General features: G+C 38.5%; 1 protein-coding gene across 1 annotated transcript in view; it reads left to right on the top strand.

Annotated features, from left to right (window-relative positions):
- RUNX1T1 (RUNX1 translocation partner 1) overlaps positions 1 to 21897 on the top strand; it is a 137722-nt gene that overhangs the window by 62472 nt on the left and 53353 nt on the right. The window contains 2 exon segments of the mRNA XM_025394392.1: positions 16380 to 16517; positions 18952 to 19193. Coding sequence (XP_025250177.1) covers positions 16380 to 16517; positions 18952 to 19193 — 380 coding nt within the window.

The following is a 21897-nucleotide window of genomic DNA, read 5'->3' as shown; positions in this document are numbered from 1 at the left end:
TAGAGACAGAGTTTCACCATATTGGCCAGGTTGGTCTTGAACTCCTGACATCATGGTCCTCCCGCTTCAGCCTCCCAAAGTGCTGGGATTACAGGCGTGAGCCTCCGCACCCAGCCAAAAAATTTTAATTTTTGTATTTAGCTGGGCATGGTGGCTCACACCTGTAATCCCAGCTACTTAGGAGGCTGAGACAGGGTTTTGCCATGTTGGCCAGGCTGGTCTTGAACTCCTGGGCTCAAGTGATCAGCCCGCTTCAGCGTCCCAAAGTGCTGGGATTACAGGCATGAGCTACTGTGCCCGGCCTGACAGTGTATCTGAAAGTTCTGCCCCATTGTGAATCATGAACTTAAGAAATAGTTACTCAGTATTCTAATAGAGAGCATTGTTATACGCACCCTCTGGTCTTTTTACAAACACATACACATCCTTCTAATTGTCTTAAAATAGTTTTCTTAAAAAATGGGATCTTGTAAAACATACTGCTTTGTAACTTCCCCCCATGTAGTAGTAGTAGTAGTATATTTTAAAGATCTTTCCAAGTAAATATACACATCATTATATTCCACTATGGATGTATTAGAATTTGAATTGCCAAATGCCTATTGTTGAAGAGTTAGGCTGTTTCCAGTTTCCTCGTTATGAATTTCTTTGTACCCTTGATATTATTTATCTGGAATAATTTCCAAAGAGTGAAATTGGTATATTAAAGGATACGTATAATTTAGAGGCAATTGATACATATTGCCTAATTGTCCTACAGGAAAATTATTATTTTAGAAAAGTATATTAATTAAAGTGCAAATTTGTACTCTAATACCATATTATAATTAAAAAACTATCATTTTGTTGGATTAAAAAAATGATCCTGTTTTAATTTTAAAAAATACTAGAGAGGTTAAACTTTCCCCTCCCATAGGGTTATGGGTCATTAATATCTATTTTGTACATGTTCTATTTGTATTCTTTTACAATTTTTGTTCTGTTGGGCTGTTGAACTTTTAATTATTGACTTGATGGAACTATTTCATTTTTTAGAGGCAGGGCCTCACTCTGTCACCCAGGCTGGACCAGGCAGTGGCGTGATCATAGCTCACTGGAGCCTTGAACTCCTGGGCTCAAGTGATCTTCCCTCCTTGGCTGTCCAGAGCACTGGGTTTACAGAATTGAGCCACTGCATCTGGCCCGATGGAACTATTTCTATATTAAGGCTATCAAACCATTGTTGCCATATACCAAACATATTTTCTTCATTTGTTACTTGCCTTTTACTTTATTTATGGTACATTTTTCTGTATTCATGTTTATTAATAAGTGCCATTATTGGTCTTGGCTCATAATGGTTATTATCTCTTTTCTCATTCTATGATTAAGTAAATATGCACTTACATGTTTAATTTTTTATTGCAGTTTTCATATGGAATGAGTGAATTTGAATATATGATATGAGATGGGTTTATTTTTACAAATTGTCTGGTAGTTGCTTGGGAATTACTGAATTATTGAATTAGTTTGTCTTTTTCTCACTACTGTGAGAAATTACCGTATACTAAATTCTTAAACGTATATCCATTTCTGAACTTAGTATTTTTTTTTCATTCTGCTATATTGGCTATCTATTCGTGTACTAGCAGCACACTGTTGAAATCATTGTAGTTTTGTCTTTTTTTTTTTTTTTTTTTTTTTTGAGACAAGAGTCTCACTCTGCCGCCCAGGCTGGAGTGCAGTGGTGCAGTCTTGGCTCACTGCAACTTCTGCTCCCAAGTTCAAAAGATTCTTGTGCCTCAGCCTCCCAAGTAGCTGGGATTGCAGGTGTGAGCCCCGTGCCTGGCTAATTATTTTGTATTTTTCTTAGAGAGGGGGTTTCAACATGTTGCTCAGGCTGTTCTCGAACTCCTGGGCTCAAGTTACCCGCCTGCCTCCGCCTCCCAAAGTATTGGGATTACAGGAGTGAGCCACCGCGCCCCACCTTGTCATGCTTGAAATAAATGTTAGGCTGCTGGGCATTGGTTTATACCTGTAATCCCAACATTTTGGAAGGCCAAGGCAGGAGGATTGCTCGAGGCCAGGAGTTCGAGAGCAGCCTGGGCAACATAGTGAAACTAAACCTCTACAAAAAAAAATTTAAATTAGTCTAGTATGGTGATATGCACCTGTAGTCCCAGCTAGTCCAGAGGCTAATAAAGGAGGATCGCTAGAGCCCATGAGGTCAAGGCTGCCGTGAGCTGTGTTCACACCACTGTACTCCCACCCAAGCAATAGAGCAAGACCCTGTCTCAAATAAACACACATGCATACATACATACATTAGGCTAAATCTTGTCACACTTTATTTTCAAAGTTTTTCCTGGTTATTTTCATTTTAATTTCAGATTAACATTTAAAACATTTGTAAAATTCTAGAAAAAAATTCTATTGGTATTTTGTTTGTAATGATGTGAGTACATATAGAAGAGCAGTTGAATGGACACCTGACAATGTTAACTTTTTTAGATGGTTTGGCACAAAAAACTAGGGGCCTACTATGTGCAAGATGCTTATGTTTAGACACCAGAGATACAGCATTGAAAAGATAAGGACCATCATCCTGTATCTCGACCAGTTTTTATAATTGTGAAGGATTATAAGTAAAGTTTGGCAGGTTCACATTTTAGAATTATTGCACTGGAAGTAATGGAGAGAGGATTTGAGCAGAGATGGACTGGAGGGAGAGAAAACAGTCAGAGGCTGTGTAGGTTCTAAAGGCCAGGTCAGAGGTGAACTGGCGGTGGATCGCAAAGGTTATTTAGAAGTGGAGTTGACAGGACATTGGGATGGACTATAGCCAGAGAGAAGTCTTAGGATGATTGTGGTATTTTGGCTTGGTTAGCTCAGTGGAAAATAATGCTATGCCCAGAGATTGAAATACAGGAGGAGGCACACATTTCTGAAGGACTCTGTTAGGTTTGGTTCCACATATAACTATCAATGGGATATCCAACTAGAGTTGTAAGAAAGCAGTGAGACCACTTAGTCTGGCCCTCAGGAAAGTATCCTTCCTTGGCCCTCAGGAAAGTATGGACACCTGGCAGAATTTGTTGCATGAGATGTGAAAGCCTGTGTCAGATGCCAGATGGGTTGAAGCCAGTTCAGAAGATGAGGAGGTGAGGAAGGGCCAGGGTCCAAGAGAATTCCTTGGAACTCCTAGAGATAGCTAGGAGAAGGATGCCACTGTAGAAGAAGAATGAGAAGTGGCTAAACAGATCAAAGGGCACCCAGAGGACAGGTAAGATAAAGACTGAAAGGTATCTTTTGGGTTAACCACAAAGGAGTTGGTCTTTTTGCTGGGGTGGTTTAGGTGGAACAGTGCTGATAGAAGCCCCATTGCAGTGGGAATGAGGTTGAAATATGAGAAAGTGATTTCATTATTATCATCAGTTTTATTTTATTCTATCACTGAAGAAACTTTGGAATCCCTTCTAAAGAGAATAAGGAGTCCAATTGTTTTGCTCTACCTGTACCTTCAAATCTATATTTTTAAATAGAAAATTTCTTGTATATCCACTATTTACTCATACTAAGTACTTGGCAATGTGGTAAGTTCTAGGACTGAGTTGATATGATATGAATTGATATGCCCCCATTTCCTTACGGGACACTACTCTCTGACAGGTGGTGTTAGACAAATAATTACACAATTATATATAACAGTTGTGGTAAGCTCTATAAAGACAGATTAGATAGTACAATATTGCTTATAATACAGTGGGTAGGATAGGGGAGAGGTCAAGGATGTCTTCCTTGAGTAAGTGAATTTGAGCTGAGGTGGATTTTCCAGAGAGAGGGAAAGGCCCTGAGGTGAGATGTAGTTTGCAGCTGATTAAACCAATGAGGCATGAGATGAGATAAGAGAGGCCCAGACTAAATCTATCTAGGTTGTTGGTCATTTGAAGGGTTTTGGATTTTATACTAAGAGTTATGGTAAACCATGGAAACACTTCAAATATAGGGGAATGACTTGATCGGATCATTAGAATGTAAAGTTCTTGAGTGTACTGATTTTTACAAATTTTTGTTCACTGACCTGTCCATGATGTCTAACAGTACCTGGCACATTTTATATAGCTCAATAAATATTTTTGAATGAATGCCTTTTTTTAAAAAAATGAGTGAAACATTTGATTTTGTGAGAAGTTTTCATCTGTTGTTTCATGTAAACAGATTGCAGTGTGGGGTGAGAGGTTGTGAAGTCCAAGTGGAAGATAGTGCTGACTTGTATGCTGGTGGTGGCAGTGGAAATGGAGAGGCACACGGCGGAGGTAGAATAATTTGATAGTGGCAAGTGTAGGAGAGGTAGCTACTTGGGATATTTTATACATGAACAGCACAGTATCATTGACAAAGTTGAACTTATCCTGTCCTTTTTCCGAATACTTCTTTCTGCTGGGTTTTGCCTTTGGTTTTTAATATCACCATGCACCTCTCAGTTCCTATTTATTCAAGGGCATCTTACTTCTTACTGAGCTCTGTAAACTTGAACAATACTTCTGAAATATCTCCTTAATTTCCCCCTTTTCTCTAGTCTTACAGCCATTTCCATACTGGATGCCTGTGTTCTATCTTGCCTAGACTATTGCTATCTAGTACTCCTGCCCTGGTGCCACTTTTATCCTATTCATACTGTGCTCCAGATATACTATAGAAATGAGCATGTCATTTGGCTGCCTAAAATCTCAGTGCTTTTTCATTGCCTATAATGTAAAGCCTAAACTAAGTGCTTTTTTTCCCCCTAGAGTACATTCAATTAAATTCAAGAAATGTTCACTTAAACTCCCGCTATTTGCTTGTCTAAGATTTAGCCACAGGTACCTACCCTGGGCACCTTCCTGATTGTCTCTCCTGATTTGCTAACTACTGTCTGGATGATCATAACTGACTCTACTGAGTGTCTGTGCTACCAATTTTCTGTAGCAGCTCTCTGAACCTTCTCTGTAACCCTGTCAAAGAAGACAAATGTTATTAGAGTAATAATTGTCAGTTCTTTAGATGATAAAAGGTTTGGATCACTAATGACTTGTTTTTGTTTTTTGTTTGTTTTTTTACCTTCCAGAATGAACTACAGTTTGGCAACAAAGTGTTAACATACATGCTTATGTTCAATTTTGGGGCCCTTGTGATAACATGCATCTTTCTCTTCTCTTTGGATAAGGAGGAGTGACTTCCGTTATTTGGGCAACTTAGTTTTCCTTTCTAAGTATTGTTAACCTTAAGTAGACATTTGCTATTTGCCTGTGCCAGGGGCTTTAAACTTTTCTTTGTTAAACAGGGACCCTTATTTTTAAATGAGATCTTAAACAGAACACCAGGGTGTGAGTCAGATTAACCCAGAACTACCCTATTTGAAGTGAAGTAGTTAGATCCCAGGCTGCTGCTTAATATCCATTTGGTACCTTAGGTACCTCTAAGAAGTGGTGATTAGAATAAGAAGCAGGAGTCACTGGAATAAGGGTGATAACAGCTGTGGGAGGGATGACATTTCTGAAGGACGTAGACATGCAAGTAATGCCTGGTATCCACAGGTATTCCTATGACAGCTGATCTTTCCTTACTTCATGAAATGAGTATGATTTTTCTATGCGGAACCACCATTTGTTCTATTGAACTGTCTTAAGGATTTGTTTCAAACAGCTAAGTTACTTGATTAAAATAGTGATAAAATTGAAAAAAAAGAGAGAATTACTAATATGTCTCTAGCTGTTTTGGCAGAAACTAACCTTTCTTCCTTCCTTCCTTTCATCCCTCCCTCCCCCACCTCCCTTCTTTCCTTCCTTCCTCTCCCCTGCCCCCCCGCCCAGCCATTTATTCCATCCGCCTGTCCGTCTGTCCATCCATCCAGTGCCTGCTATTTCAGACACTTTTCTAAATGCTATGGAGCTAACAAAACAGAAAAATCTCTGTTCACGAAGCCAACATTCTGGATGGGGACACATTCAAAAATAAGATAAATGTGCCATGCATAGCTAGCTGGATAAGGGCTGTAGAGGAAAGGAAGGGGAATTCCTGTTGTCCCTGTATGGAGATAAGCCAAAGATTTTTTTGAAATTAGTTTTCCAGAAATAATGATTGATTGGCATAGATTTATCTCATTCTCTCACCTGGCTTCCCTCTTAATCCACGTTCACTCCCGTTAAAGACATAGGGATGTGCTTCAGTCATCTTTGATTCCGAAACAGCTGCTGACTGGCTCATCCCAGGACTGAGCCCATGGCCTTGTCCTCACTCTCATGGTCACCTTGATGTTTACTGATCACCTGAACTGAGAATGTCTTGTGCCGGCACTTCTTCAGAGCTCATAGCTTACGTATCTTTGGGCTTCAGTTTTTTCTATCTCATCATCATCAGATGTAGAAACCCAGCATATAAAGCAAGTGAAAGATCTGAATGGCAGTGGAAGATGTTTAGGATGAGGCTGCAGACAATCCTCCTGCTCCCCACCCCTTTGGTCTGCCTTGTCACCTCCATGGACTTCTGCCACAGAGCTATTGTTTCTAGGATAACATTTCAGAGTCATTTTTCTAGGATGGCATTGTCCTTTTGTGATGACAGAAGTGTTTTATAACTGAGCTTTCTAACATAGTAACCACCAGGCACATGTAAATTTGAATATGCAGCTAGTGTGACTGAGAAACTAAGTTTTAAATTTTATTTAATCTTAATTAAAATTTAAATAGACACATGTGGCTAGTGGCTACTGTATTGGAAGATGGAATTTTTTTTAATTTTTTTATTTTTTATTTTATTCATTTATTTTTTTTGAGATGGAGTCTCGCTCTGTCGCCCAGGCCGGAGTGCAGTGGCGCAATCTCGCCTCACTGCAAGCTCTGCCTCCTGGGTTCTCGCCATTCTCCTGTCTCAGCCTCATGAGTAGCTGGGGCTACAGGTGCCTGCCACCAGGCCCCACTAATTTTTTTGTATTTTTTGTAGAGACAGGGTTTCATTATGTTGGCCAAGATGGTCTCAGTCTCCTGACCTCGTGATCCACCTGCCTCGGCCTCCCAGAGTGCTGAGATTACAGGCGTGAGCCACGGCACCCTGCTGGCAGATGCAGTTTTAATGGAATGCTAGCTACAGATTTAACATACTGAGTGCAATTCGTATCCCAGTTTTCCAGGCCATGAATAAAATGACGGTAGTTTTAGATGATAATGAACTTTAAGAAGGTCTGGATTAAGACCTGACTTAAAACCTTGGGCAAATTTTTCAATCCCTCGGGGCCTCAATTCCTTTTTTATCAAGTGGGCAAATTTATAGTACCTTTTCATGGAGAAGTTTAAAGTGAGATAAAGCATGCCCAACATTTGGCACAATGCCTAACCTTGATTTTAGGCGATTCATCCTAATAGAGTTTTGTTGTTGCTGCTGCTGTTTATTGGGGCTTTTCTTTGGCTTGTAAAAAATAAAATATGCCCATTATAGAACAGAAAAAAGTAACAAGAAGAAAATAAAAATAACCGGTAATCCCACCATCCACAGACAAAACAGCAGAAAACCTGTAGAATGTGGAAAAAAGTATGTTTTTGGTTCACAATATGCTTTTCTCTTTGTTTTGAATGTGTACATGTATGACTACACTGACACTACTATTGTAAAACAGTTTTTAGAGGCTATAGATCATATGTGTATAAATTGCCTTACAAACCTTTTTTTCTGATATCATATACTAAAAAGTCTTAGAAAATAGGTTGTGATTACTGAGAGTTGTTAGAAAACTGGCGAATTGAATAATCCAGTAGTATTTTTCTAGATTTATCTTTAGTGATTAATTTTTCCAGGATGTAAAAATTCTTTTGGAATTCTTTTTGGATTATGAGAGGAAAAAAGAGATACACAGATAATTTCATCTTGAGTTAAAACTGTGTGTCAGACACTGCTAAGTGCTGGGACTATAAAAACAAATAAAATGTCATCATTTCTCTTAAGTAAATTGTGGTCTAAATACTGTGTGCTCAGTGCTGCCAAGAGGGATTTAGACAGTCTAATATGAGAACTTGGGACAAACCCGGCCAGCCGGGGATAGAAGGGTTGTCAGCAAAAGGTTTCTGGCTGAAGTAACACCTGAAGGGAGTTTTAAAGGAATGATGGACTTAATTAGGCAGTGGTGGGGTGAAGAGTATTCAAGGAAAGGGATGCAGTGAGTATGAAAGTCGGAGTGACCAGGGGCATTTGGAGAACTGCACCTGTCTAGTATGGAGGTCAGAGGTGGGGATGGGGTGCATGGCAGAAATGAAGATGTGTTTGGAGCAGTCGCAGGAGCCAGATGGGTCACAAAGGTCTTTCTATGTCCTGTTAAGGAGCACAGACTTTATATTTAAGGTTATAAGAGACATTTGAAGATTACAAGAGGAGAGAGGCAGGATCTCTGGTCACACCACTGGCATACATAGAAAAATAACTGGATGTGGTTTGGAGAATGTATCGGAGATGGGTAGGAGTCCATTCAATGACTTGTTGAATAGTTCAGCCAAGAGATGGTAGATGATTCAGGTTCTAGAAATGAGTAGCCCTCTGGAGGTTTGGGTCTAGAATTTGGGAGGGATATCGACTACAGTTATTCTCATACTGGCCACAGAGTGAATAAAGTCATCCTTTCCAGAGTGCTTACCATGTATCAGGCATTTGACCAAGAATGCAGTACACATTATCTGAGTTTATTCCCACAATACAGGAGTTGCAGAACATGGCCAGTTTTACGTAGGGGATGGCAAATTCTAGTCCTGTCTCTGAAGTCCAATGATAACACAAATGAAATCACTAAGGAAGCGTATAGAGTAAAAATTTGAAAAGGGTCTAAGAAGGAATTTTAGGGGAAGATGTCAGTAGTTATCACAGATCAGGAAAACGAGGAGCCCTTAAGTGACTGAAAAGGAGAAGCGAGGAAGGCCAGAGAAAGAGATTATTAGACTCATGGGATTGTGGGGATGCAGATGGTTCAGGGAGGAAGTGGGGAAGCTTCAAATGCTACAGAGATGCCAGACAAAGTAGTGTACATGTTTCTTGGATTAATAATAAAGAGACAATTGAGAAGAGTTTTAGTGGAGTTTAGGAGGATATCTTGATGCTACGTGCCAGGGTTGCTTTTGTTTTTGTTTTTGGTTTTTTGAGATGGGGTTTCACTCTGTTACCCAGGCTGGAGTGCAGTGGCAAGATCTTGGCTCACTGCAGCTTCTGCCTGCCAGGCTCAAGAGATTTTCCTGCCTCAGCCTCCTGCGTAGGAGGGACTACAGGCATGTGCCACCACGCCTGGCTAATTTTTGTATTTTTGTATTTTTTTTTTTTTTTGTAGAGACAGGGTTTCACCATGTTGGGCGAGGGTCGTCTTGAACTCTCGTACTCAAGTGATCCACCCACCTTAGCCTCCCAAAATGCTGGAATTAGTCATGAGCTACCGCACTCCACCTTACATGCCAGGATTATTTTATCAGCATTTCTTGGTTTAGGTGAAAATCAGCTCAATCTAGGTTTTAGGCAAAGAAGGAATTGATTGACTAGGAATCTGTAGAAGGTTTGGAAGACCCAAATTGTAGGAATTTTACATATGTGACAAGTCCCTAGTATTCAGTAGAATTAGGGACTTTATTTACCACTGCCATGATAATCTCGTATTACTTCTCTTTGCTTCTTTCTGCCTGTTAGTTGCTGGCTTTTGTATTGCAGACCTGCTTTCTAGACGTGGAAGGTGCCGTTTTCTACCCCTGGAGAGGGATTATTTTTCTGTCCTCAACTCTAAATATAAAGATCTTGGAGAAGGACTGATACTGCCTATCTTGGACTAGGTGCTATGTCTGGGCCTGTTGGTGTCTTGGGTACAAGTTCATGAAAGAACATGGTAGTTCCCAAGGTAGTTATGAGATTAGAGGGAATGGCAGTTTCTAGCATGGGGAGAGAAATGTTTAGACAGATAGTCTCATAGGTTTCTGCTCTTAGTGCCTGGAAGATGGACTGGGAGATGAAGAACCAGAGAAAGTGACTCTAGATTCTCTTTTAAGAGCCTGCTCTATGAAAGAAAATCCTAGTGATTATTTTGGTGACAACTAAAGAGGGAGAATTGGACTTTAGAATGTGTATTTTATAACTTAATCATTGATGAAGATTTAGTAATGAGGATTGAAAATGTATTTGAAAAGAAGAGGTAGACATTAATTTTAATGTTTATGGGAGAAAAATTGATATGCAGACATTCTTATGGACATGGAAATTTATGTGAACAGAAGAAGGCTAGTTATAATCACCACTTTCAAAGTAATTGTATTTGTGGTCACTTTGTTATCAAATATATGTTTTCAGGGTGGTCATCTTTATGTTTGTAATGATCGTAAGCCATATCTGTAGAAAGAAACCAGAGAATATTAGTATTTGCAAAAGATCTTTAGGAAGATAAGAAAAGTAATTTATAGATAAGAAAAGTAGAATTCAAAACAGTGAAGGGAAGTAATCACTTACAGATACAACAGTGCCTATTAGAAAAGAAGGGACTATTTGCTCCCTGGGTCCGTGTTTAGAAAGTGAGGACGTCTTTCTCACAACCTCTTCAGTAGACCTCCCTTCGTGGCCCATTGTCCAGAATTGAATCACATCACCCACCTCTGAAGCCTGCTATTGAAAAAGAAACTGTGATAATCTGACTAATGTGCAACAAGGAGGATTTGCCCCCAAAGATTGTGGGAAGAGGATGAGTACCTAAACAAAGTCAGGGCTCTCCAGCAAGGAAGAAAGCAGCGAGGAAGAAAGCAACAAGTGTTGTTGAATAAGAACTCAGCAGTGTCTGCAACATGGACTAAGCTAAAGAGCTTATATTTTATTCCATGGACAATGGGACTCTCCTGAAGGTTTTAGATCAGAGAATAGGTAAGATCCTATTTGTGTTTCAGCAAAAATGCTGTTCATTAAACATCTATGGTCTTAGTCCGTTAGTGCTGCTATATTGGTACCTTAGACTGGATAGTGTAAACAAGATAAATTTATTTCTCATACTTCTGGAGGCTAGGAAATGCAAAATCAAGGTACTGGCAGGTTGGGTAAGGGCCTAGTCTCTGCTTTCAAGATGGCAGCTTGTTGCTGGAATGCTGCTTCACATGGCAGAAGAGATGAGGGGCAAAAGTGGCCTCCCTAGCTCTCTCCAGTGCATTTATAAGGGACCAGTCCCATCCATGATGGCAGAGCCCTTATGGTCTGAGTGCCTCCCAAAAGCCCCACTTCTTAATGCTATCATATTGGTGATTAAGTTTCAGCACATGAATTTTGGGAAACATTCAGATCACAGCACCTGTGGTAAGACATGAGGTGAGACGTCATTCTATATAAGTTAGTTGCAAAGTTGAACTGAATTTCAGGTCTCCAGTATCTTCCCATGTTACCTACATTCTATCCTCTCTCTGTGTGTACTGTTAATGGTGTGTGTTTGTCTTTTACCATGAAATTTGGTATCTTTGAACTGACGATAATATAAGGAATGAATTTCTAATAGTTAGAAATGTAACTATCCTTCCTATGAGAACCACAACTGTGTTAATACGTATTTATGAAGCATCCTCCTCAGGAGGATTTTTAAAAAATATTGCCATTGAATGCTTACCGTTTGCATTAGTTGGAATGTTTGGGTGTATAATATATACATGTGACCATCATACAGAAGGGCTGTGATAAATGCTAAAAGAAAGGCAGAGGTAATATGATATGGCTGTTGCCCGGTGCAGTTGAGGGAAGCTGAAAGAGGATGTGTCATCTACAGTGAGCAGTGAAGAATGTGCAGGGTGGGACAGGTTATTCTAGATGAGGGAAACAGCAAGAAAAAGAAAGGCAGAAAAGCCAAGGAGTACCAATGTGACTGGTATTGATAGAGCCTAGGATTGAGGGAAAAGTCAGGAATGGATCATGGAGTCGATGGCACAAGAGAATGAAGCTCACACCTGTTGGTACCTAATGTAAGTAGGCACAGTGCTAGGGTTTAAAACGTGCAATCTCATTCAATCTCACCACATTCCTATGAGGGACAGAGGATCATTTTTGCATTTTTCTCAGGAGGGACTGAGACTTGGGAAAACTAACTTGCCTGAGAACTCACTACTAATGGTTGAAAGAGTCAAGATATGAAACCAGTCTGCCTTAACTCAGGAAGTTTTTCTGTTATGCCAAATACCCCACTGTGTCATTTCATGATGCTTAGCATGTTAGCATTTGACTCTCATTCTCGGGCATTGCGGAAGGGTTCTGAGCAGGAATGGGCTCATCACAAAGCTCATCAGGGAAGGGTGGAGGCTGGATGGAGGGCAGAAGCAACCAGCACCATTGTTGTGGTCCATGGATAGTCTCCTGTAACATCTGACACCCGGACATTGGAGTCACTACATAGCGTCATTTTCGGAACTGTATTTGCCGTCTTTTCCAGTGAAATAAAAATTAAAATTCTATACCCACCTTGATGCCTCTCTAGCTTCCTCCTTCTTTCCTATTTCCTGCTACAGGACTTTCATTTCACTTTGGCTTATCCTCTCTAGTACATACCTTCTAGCTGAGCCAACACGTGTTCAAATATGACTAACTCAGACTAACTACTAATTGTCCAAGAAGTTCCTCCTAATCCATAACATCTCTCAGAATTCTATAATAATTGACCTGATAAACTGATAGAAAAAGATGTACCACCTACCAATATTTGAACTCCCTTGTTGTTGTTGTTGTTGTTGTTTTATACCGGTCCTCTCTAGAATGCTATGTAAACAAGGAAAATGCGGAATACCTACTTTTTGTACCTTAGAAACACATCTGGTGCTATTTGAACTAACTAAAAGTAAAGTAAGTGCCATGGCAGATTATGCCATACCTTTTCTTTTTATTTAAAAAAAAAAAAAAAAAAAAAGGAAATGGAAAACATACCACTTCTAGAAGGCCCTGACACTGAACTGGATATTGAAATCATATAGGTAATGTATTAATATATGCCACGTTTCTTTTCCATGCATCAACCATCTTGGGTACATATGTGTTGGATATTTGCTGTGTGAGAGAAACATTACCCAGAGGAAAGATCGTCTTTAGAAGTAGTGTGAATCGTGAAGGTAGAAGTAAAGTCAGCCCTTTTTGATTTTACTTACCTTTGCTACATGATCTGATGGAGGTTCGTTCTTTTTCTTTTTTCTTTTGACTTTTAATCATTTTGTGTCAGTCTTTGGCTATATGTCAGAATTCCCCTATTACAACTAAAAAATGGAAATTACATGCCAGGACACTATAATTTCCATGAACCTAAAAAATTATATAAAAAATATTATAACTTAATATTGGTTTTAGCATGTCCTCTAATTTGAAATGGAGTGAAATGCTTCTGTGGTTAAATCAGCTTGCTTGTGCTGTTTGCTATAAAAGTTTCAAGAATATACATTTCAAAAAAAGTTTTTAAATAATCCAAAACAAATGCAACAGGGCTCAGCACACTTGAAACACATTTTCTGAATTTATCTTAAATCTCTGTGCTCCAGAGAGTGTTCATGTGTATGTGGATTAGGCCTGGCTGGTTATTTCACCATCTATCTCCATCCTGGATTGATTGCACTGAACAGCACAGAATGAGTTACATATGGTCCCACTTTGTCTCAGTTTGTAGGACCTCTGGGCTGGAACTCCATTTGATCAGAGTGAAGCTAACCATTGCAGAAATTTGGCTAACGTCAAAACCCTAAATATGTGCACATATACATATATTCTGGCTCGAATGTTCATATTCCTGTTAGAAGTAGTGGTGTTTTCTATGCAATGGCTCAGTAGTTATTGTTGACGTTTCAAGAATTAAAAAAATAATCTACGGATGATGATGTTGCTGTTCTGGATAGGAATCATGTTACAAATGTGGAGCAAGACAATATTCAGATGTTTTCAAATCAAAATTATGAATATACCAAAAACTTTCTAAAATTGGGAAGGAAGAAGATAGGAATACAAAGATTATCTTAAATACAAACTTAAAATTGAGGAGGAAACCTATTGTCAAATTTATCATTTCTTTTTTTTAGTGTAGTCTATTACAAAAAGAAAAATAGGCTTCAAATATATTTAAAGTTTAGATATTGCTCCTTGACTCATAAACTTGAGTCAGGTAGGGGGCTGTGCACATTAAGGTCCAGCTTGTAGCCACTGAGGGTAAAGGAAGCTGTTGAGGGTAACTTACTCCCCCATCAGGCTCTTGTCTCTCTATTTTGTTCTTTTTCCTCGTCTTCTTTTTCCTCCTATTGCTTTATTTATTTTTTTGTTACTCCCACTTCCCCTCCCCCTCCTGCTCTTCCTTTCTCTGTCTGTGCAACCACGTGCTTCAAATCTGTGTATCTGGACTGCCTTCTCTAACAGTTCCGTGTGAGTGTTAGCAGAATGAAAACCAGATGGACCAGCAGTTCCCACTGTTATCTCCCAGCCGACTCTGGCAAGCCTCCTCTTCTCCCTCCCTCCTTGGCATGACAGAAATATTTGCCTTTATTTAGGGAGACTTGTATTTGCTGCTGTACCTCTTCCCTCAGCTGCAACATAAGTGGGAAGCTATTTATTCCCTTGTTGCTGAGGTTGGTTGAGGTGAGTAGAATGTGCAATGAATTTAACTATTGAAGAAGCAGTTTTAAGCCTGCCTAACTTCTGTATTTTTCTAGACTAAGTGACTTACTGGTTTTTAAATGCTCTGGAATAGCAATCTGAAGACAAGTTTTTAACAATAGACAAAGGTGAAAAATGCTCTTCATGTGTGTCTCTACGATCCTTTCACCCAGAACACTTGTATTCACTATAGGCACATCCATTGTTATTCAGTCAGAGGTAGAGATTCAGAAATGGAGACCCTGATACTGCTGTTAACTCATCAATAATAATAATAATAGCTTACTGTGCAAATACTCTTATTAGAATGATGATTATTTTCATTCTCTTATTGCATCTTCCCTAAAGTGATATCAACATTATTTCAACTTCTAAATGTTGTGTTTTATTGCAACCCAAGTGTTAAGAAATTGCTTTGAACAAAAATGAGGTAGATTTGGAATTGTGATAGTAGTAATTTGGGTTTTTCCTTTTCTTTCAATAATTGACCTTTAAGTAGTTTTGAGAATTTCTCACTGTGGTTATTGTAACGTTTTTAAAGGCTTGTTCTTTCTTAATAGTTACTTCACTTTTCTAAAAGCCCAAGTGTGAGATATTTGTGTCTGTAACTGCAAGAGGTGCCTCGAAACACTTTGGGTGTGTGTGTGTTCTTGTGCATGCCTACACATGTTTGTGAAAGAATTAGATCTAAAGAAACAACCAAAAATAGAGACTCTGATACTGGTATTGACTAACTCATTGTGCAAATGCTCTTATTTGAATGATTATTTTTATTCTTTTATTGCATCTTCCTTAAGATGATAGCAACATTATTTCAACTTTTAAATGTTTATTACAACCAAAGTGTTAAGAAATTGCTTTGAACAGATCAAAAGGTCTGTTGCTTTGATAAGTAGATTAGATTGAGAAAAACAGTTCAAAATGTCAAGGGAAAAGTATACTTAAGAGAAAGCATTTCGGAAGTATGAATGTCCATTATTGGGTAATCAGTAAATTTCTTCGTATCTGCCACAAACTCATGAAAACAATATTAGCAGTGTCTAGTTCTTTTTAGTTCTCCATTTGGGACTTTTACATTCTCACTCCTGTTTGAAATGATTAATTGGAGTATTGGTTTCATGCTTTTAAAATGGCAAGTCATAAATTTACACATTCTAAGTAAATAATAGCTTCACTTCATTGTATAACACATTTCACTTATGTAGCAGTGATTTTTAAAACAGGGCAGGAAAAATTGAAGTGCGAAATATGTCTGGAAGACAATAACCTGTTTCATCTAAGAGGCCAGGAAACTAAGGATAGCAAAGGGATGGCAGGTGTTACAGAAAATCATTACAAAGAGCTGGCTCCTACCAGTACCTCACCTGCATAACGGACTTGAGGTTTTTGTTATTTCTGAGCTGTCATGAGGGGTTCATTATCATCCCACTTCCTCATCTATTTTCTACCTCTTGCTAACATTGGCTTCAGCTTCCAGTGCAGTTGTGCTGCTGCATATAACACTACCAAGGTAGCATCTGCCAAAGCCAGAAATAACAATAGGATATAATATAACCTAGTTACGAATGAGGTCCTGCCATCTGTGCTATACCTTCTTAAGTGGGGTTTGGATGATAAAATCCTGATTTAAACTTCAGTAGATAAGCGTATTTTATTGATAGAAGATGTTGAATTTCTTCTGTTCACTTGCTTTTAAAAAAGATAAACCCCACTTGAAAAACTGAGGTGCTTAAGGAGTAAAATAATATGTTCCTGGTGGCATCCTCCAGATCGTACTGAGAAGCACTCCACAATGCCAGACTCACCTGTGGATGTGAAGACGCAATCTAGGCTGACTCCTCCAACGATGCCACCTCCCCCAACTACTCAAGGAGCTCCAAGAACCAGTTCATTCACACCGACAACATGTAAGTAGTCATTTCAGGCTTTTGAGTTTCGGTTTTAAAGTTTAAATTAGATTTTTTTTTCTGCAAATGAAAAAATCAAGGGAAAATAAGATTCAGCATCAATGTATAATGCAGAAATGAAGCAAAAAAAAAAATCATTTGTTTGCCAGTGAGTAGGTACTGAGCACAGAAGTATCATAGCTTAGGTATAATTTGTATGACTGCCAATATTTGCCTTCCTTTTCATTATTGCTTCAAAGTTGTAGTCTGCTATGATTTTAGCAAATGAAGCAGCATTTCGTCTGTAATTCCAGTTGTTACCACTATAACTTCTAATTCATCTTAATGTGGAGCTCTTTTAGTTTGTTCAGCATGACTTGGAACATGGAAATGTGCTATTATTATTTCTAGGTTACTTCTGGTCTTCTAACACCATTTTCTTCTATTTAGAGCAGTTGCAAATAATGTTAAAATATAATATCCTTGAGTTAAAAGGGATATTGATATGCAACAATATCATACAGAAAATTTTCTGAAGTGAGAAGTGCCTTTCTTGCCCTTTTTTTTTTTTTTTTTTTTTTTTTTTTAAGGGGGACAGAATCTCGCTCTGTCACCCAGGCTGGAATGCAGTGGCACGATCTCAGTTGACTGCAACCTCTGCCTCCCAGGTTCAAGCGATTCTCCTGCCTCAGCCTCCTGAGTAGCTGGGATTACAGGCATGCACCACCAAGCCCGGCTAATTTTTGTATTTTTAGTAGATATGGGATTTCACCAGGTTGGTCAGGCTGGTCTTGAACTCCTGACCTCATGATCCTCCCACCTTGGCCTCCGAAAGTGCTGGGATTACAGGTGTGAGCTGTTGTGCCCGGTTGTGTCTTTCTTGTCTTGAACCTGTCAGACTCTTACTAAAACTTTACTCCATTCCTGCTTGGCTCAAGTCCTGTGTTCTCTCAATGGAGTGTATTGCTTTTGGTACAGTCCAAAGGAAAGGACAGAAAATTCTGACAGAACTGCGACTTCCCATTCTTTCCTGTATATTTCATTAGGGATAGTTAGTAACTTTGTTTTAATAAATCTCAAAATCCGGGTTGAAATTGTTGTCAAGGAATTGTGAAACTAGTAAATGTTATCGGTTGCAGCTATTTTGCACACCATGTGCCATGAAATCCATATGAATGAAAAATAACTAAAAGGCAAAAATAGATCTGTGGGACTATAAGGGATTAGCAAAATACACATCTCAGGCTGTTTATGCAGTGTTGCGCTGCCATTTAAAAGACCTTTCCAAATGTGTAAGGAGCAGGTGATTGTGCAATGCCAAGTTATAACGCTGTCATCTTATATTTGGTTTGTTGTTACCCAAAGCCACAGGGGTAGGCATATGTCTCCTGTGAGATGTCCTGGTGAGCTGGCATATCTTGACAGGTTATTATGATACTCATTTGGGACAAGAGAACCATTTTATTATGTCAAAATGAAACTTTTAACAGTAACATCGTCTTTAAAACATTTTCAAACTATATCAAAATTAAATTAAAAAGATGGGCTTGATAAAGGTCTGCTTATCAAATTAATTGACTTAACATGATAAAATCAACATTTTCTTTAATGCAAAGGATGCAGATTTTTAAATTCTGGTTCTTATGGATTATCAACTTTTTGCTTTCTTTTTATGTACTTCTTATTAGTGTACATATTAATGAGTTACAGAGTGACAGGGATTGTCATCTTGATGTGCAAACAAATTTTATCAGAAATGAATTTACTGAATTATCACCACTCCATGCTCTTGGCTGAATTGAGATGTCTCCTTTTGATTTCTTGAAATAACTCCTTGTTAAACACCATATCCATTTTGGCTTTGTACTTGAAATATGCATTTTTCCTAAAGAAGTAGTTAAGAAGTATGAGGGGGAGAAAATAGCCTTCTAATTGGGTGGTGGAAGGTTAAAACTTGAAAGTCCTATTCCTATAAACACAGCTGTCAGTTGTGTGTACAAAACATGATTAAAAATGTTCAATGATAAATTTAGTCTCCACCAAATGTACACTTTCTCTAGGGGAGCAGTTTGGAAAGGAATAGTCCTGTTATATTGATGTAAGCCTGCGACAAAAGGCTGACATCCGAAGCTGTCTGTTCTATTTTTGAAACATTTCAGGTGGTTGGCATATGTGCACATGGGAGGCAGGGCTGGCCCTGGGTTGCAGCAGACTCCATTTATTATTAGCCTCTGTTCAGGATACCATCACTCAGTATGAGGAGTAGACCCATTTAGTTATAGAGTACCTGAGGATGTAGTAACCATGGGAAGTCCAAGCATTTTTAAAAAGTCCCAACATTTAAAAAGTTATAAAACCTTTATGTAGATGTAAATGGTAGGAAACTTGGTGGCAATTTCCTCATGTATGTTCTCTGTAAGTTTATGATTTCCTTCTGATTTTGTGCTCTTGACAGTAACTAATGGCACGAGCCATTCTCCTACAGCCTTGAATGGCGCCCCCTCACCACCCAATGGCTTCAGCAATGGGCCTTCCTCCTCTTCCTCCTCCTCTCTGGCTAATCAACAGCTGCCCCCAGCCTGTGGCGCCAGGCAACTCAGCAAGCTGAAAAGGTTCCTTACTACCCTGCAGCAGTTTGGCAATGACATTTCACCCGAGATAGGAGAAAGAGTTCGCACCCTCGTTCTGGGACTAGTGGTAAGCAAATGGAAACCAACCCAGTTTTCTTGGTGTAAGGGATAGTGTGAGTGGGAGACTCAGATATGTAGATATATAGACACTGTTCTCACAGCTATTTTGTTACAATAGTTTCTACATCTGAAGAGTGTGTGCAAGTCTGATTCATGCTGTAGTGACAGTCTTTTAAATTCTGCATTATATATTGACCCCACCAGAGTTTTTTCTTTTTCTCACTATTTGATTAATAAAGATATAGTTATACAAATTTATTGTTATATTGGCCATAAACATGTGTCTGTGTGTGTATGTGTGTGTGTATATATATGTGTGTATACTTACATATACACACATGTCTATGTTTATATATATATACACACGTGTGTGTATGTGTATGTATGTGCACATGTGTTTCAGTATTTCAGTAAGTATACTCTCCTGGCATGTCTAGTAGCTTTCAATGATGACAAAATGGTTTTGTTATGTTGAGTCACTCAATCTGATTGGGTGCTCATTTTAATTTTGTTGCTTTAGGGGATTTTTATCATTGGCCTAGATGAACACGAATTTATAACAACACATTCTTCTTTTATCTAGTGTTGTTTTTAAGATGAATAACATTGAAATTTCTTATTGTAGTAAAATATACATACAGTTTATCATTTTAGCCATTTTTAAGTGTACAGTTTAATGGCATTATGTATATTCACGTTGCTGTATAGCCACCACCACTGTCCATCTCCGGAACTTTTTCATCACCTCAAACTGAAACCTTCTGTATTCATAAAACAGTAACTCCTCATCTCTTTTATCCCCAGCCCCTGGTAAACACTATTTCTTTTTTGTTTTAAAAAAACGAATCTTCATTATAGGTAGAATTACCGACACCACTAGTTTGGGAAGAGAACTGTTGGTTTTTGCATATTACACTATGTTCTGCACATTGTCACACTGGAAAATAGAACATACATCTTTTTTTGCATTCTAAGTCACTTTTCCATGTGTTGTGATTTTCTATAGAAGCAGAGGATTTTCGAGTATTTAGGAAGGCTAGTCTCCCATATCACTCTGAGTCACGGAGAAGCTATGCGTCATATATGCAGTTCTTTCATTGTCCAGGATTATGGTCGAACTCAAATTAGAATGATAGGCAGCAGTCTCCGTTTTCTTGAAATAGATTATTTATTTTTATTATATGGACCTATCGGGGCAAAGCCATACCAGTTGTGTTTTGCAAAAGGAGTTTCAGAATTAGAAGGCTGGGTGAGAGCCTAGTTCAGAAGACATACTTCAAATCATTATAGCCCATATTTGATAGAGATTTTACAATTTAATTTTTAACCATTAACTGCCTCTCCTCCCTGCTCCAAGAACAAAAGACTTCCATGTTTCTCACAATCTATCAGCTCCACCTTGTAAACTTCTAAGACAGGAAGGTGATATTCACAAGAGGTGTGTTGGCATCCTTCAGATACTTTTGTCAGTCACTTATCTTTTCCTTTTTATTCATTCTTGAATTTGCATAATAAGCTTTTTAACATGTAAATAAGTTAGTCCAAGGAACCACAAAGTAAATCCAAAGTAATAATTGTATCAAGTAAATGGTGAATGTGTTGTTCTTAGCAAAAAAATTTTTTTTAAATTGCATTATAAATTTGACCTGTTCTTTATTAACAGTGGTTCCATAATTGAAAATGCAGAAAAACGTGGTAGCTTTAAGTAGATTTTTCCCAAGTGGCATACTTTTGTGTGAAATACTTTTAAAATATATATTTTTTAAATCTAAAAGCCTAAAGAGGAAAATAGGGGAAGACATTAATTAATGATGTCTTACATATAATAGGCAGTGAATATTCATTGAGTAGCAGACTTCTGTTTTAAACATTTGGCTTATAAGCCATTTTACATAATTCTCAGAACTACCATTTGAGGGAGTGATTTTTTTTTTTTTTTTTGAGGGAGTGATTTTTATATACATTTGATACATGGGCAAACTGAGGTTACAGAGGTTAAGTAAAATATACAAGGCCACCCAGCTGGTAGTGACAGATTTGAACCTAGGTACTAAATCATAATCACATTACGCTGATGTTTAGGTGGAGTTAAGAAAATGTTAGGAAGTACTGTCTTTTTTGTTTTTTTCCTTTAAAAAAATTTTTTTTAGTAATCTTTTTGAGACAGGGTCTTTCTCTGTAACCCATACCCATTCTCTGTCATCCAATGCATTCGCATTGGTGCCAGCAAGGCTCACTGCAGCCTTGACCTTCCAAGTGTAAGCAATCCTCCCTTCCCAGCCTCCCCTGGGACTACAGGCACACACCACCACACCTGGCTAAATTTTTTGTGACATCAACTCACTTTGTTGCTCTGGCTGGTCTCAAACTCCTGGACTCAAGCAACACTCCTGTCTTGGCCTCCCAAAGTTGCTGGGATTACAGGCATGAGCCACTGCACTGGACTGGAAGTACTGTCCTTTTGAAAATGAGTCATAGAAAGAAAATGATAGATTTTTAAAAATTGGCTCCTTGCCATTTATTGTTACAGATAGGAAGTTGGTGTTTATTCATAGTTTCATGTGAAGATGTTTTGAATGTGGGGATATGAAGAACTTAGAACTTGGTGCTCCTGTACTTTATTATAAAAGGAAACATGCACAAAAAAGTGGGTGGAGCAATATTGTTATGATGTTAGGTCACAAATTGCCAAATTTTGTCAGTCATCAGAG

This window comes from Theropithecus gelada, chromosome 8 (assembly GCF_003255815.1).
Source record: "Theropithecus gelada isolate Dixy chromosome 8, Tgel_1.0, whole genome shotgun sequence".
NCBI classification, from domain to species: Eukaryota; Metazoa; Chordata; class Mammalia; order Primates; family Cercopithecidae; genus Theropithecus; species Theropithecus gelada.
Note: the sequence above shows the minus strand (reverse complement) of the source record. Positions and strands in the feature narration are given on the sequence as shown.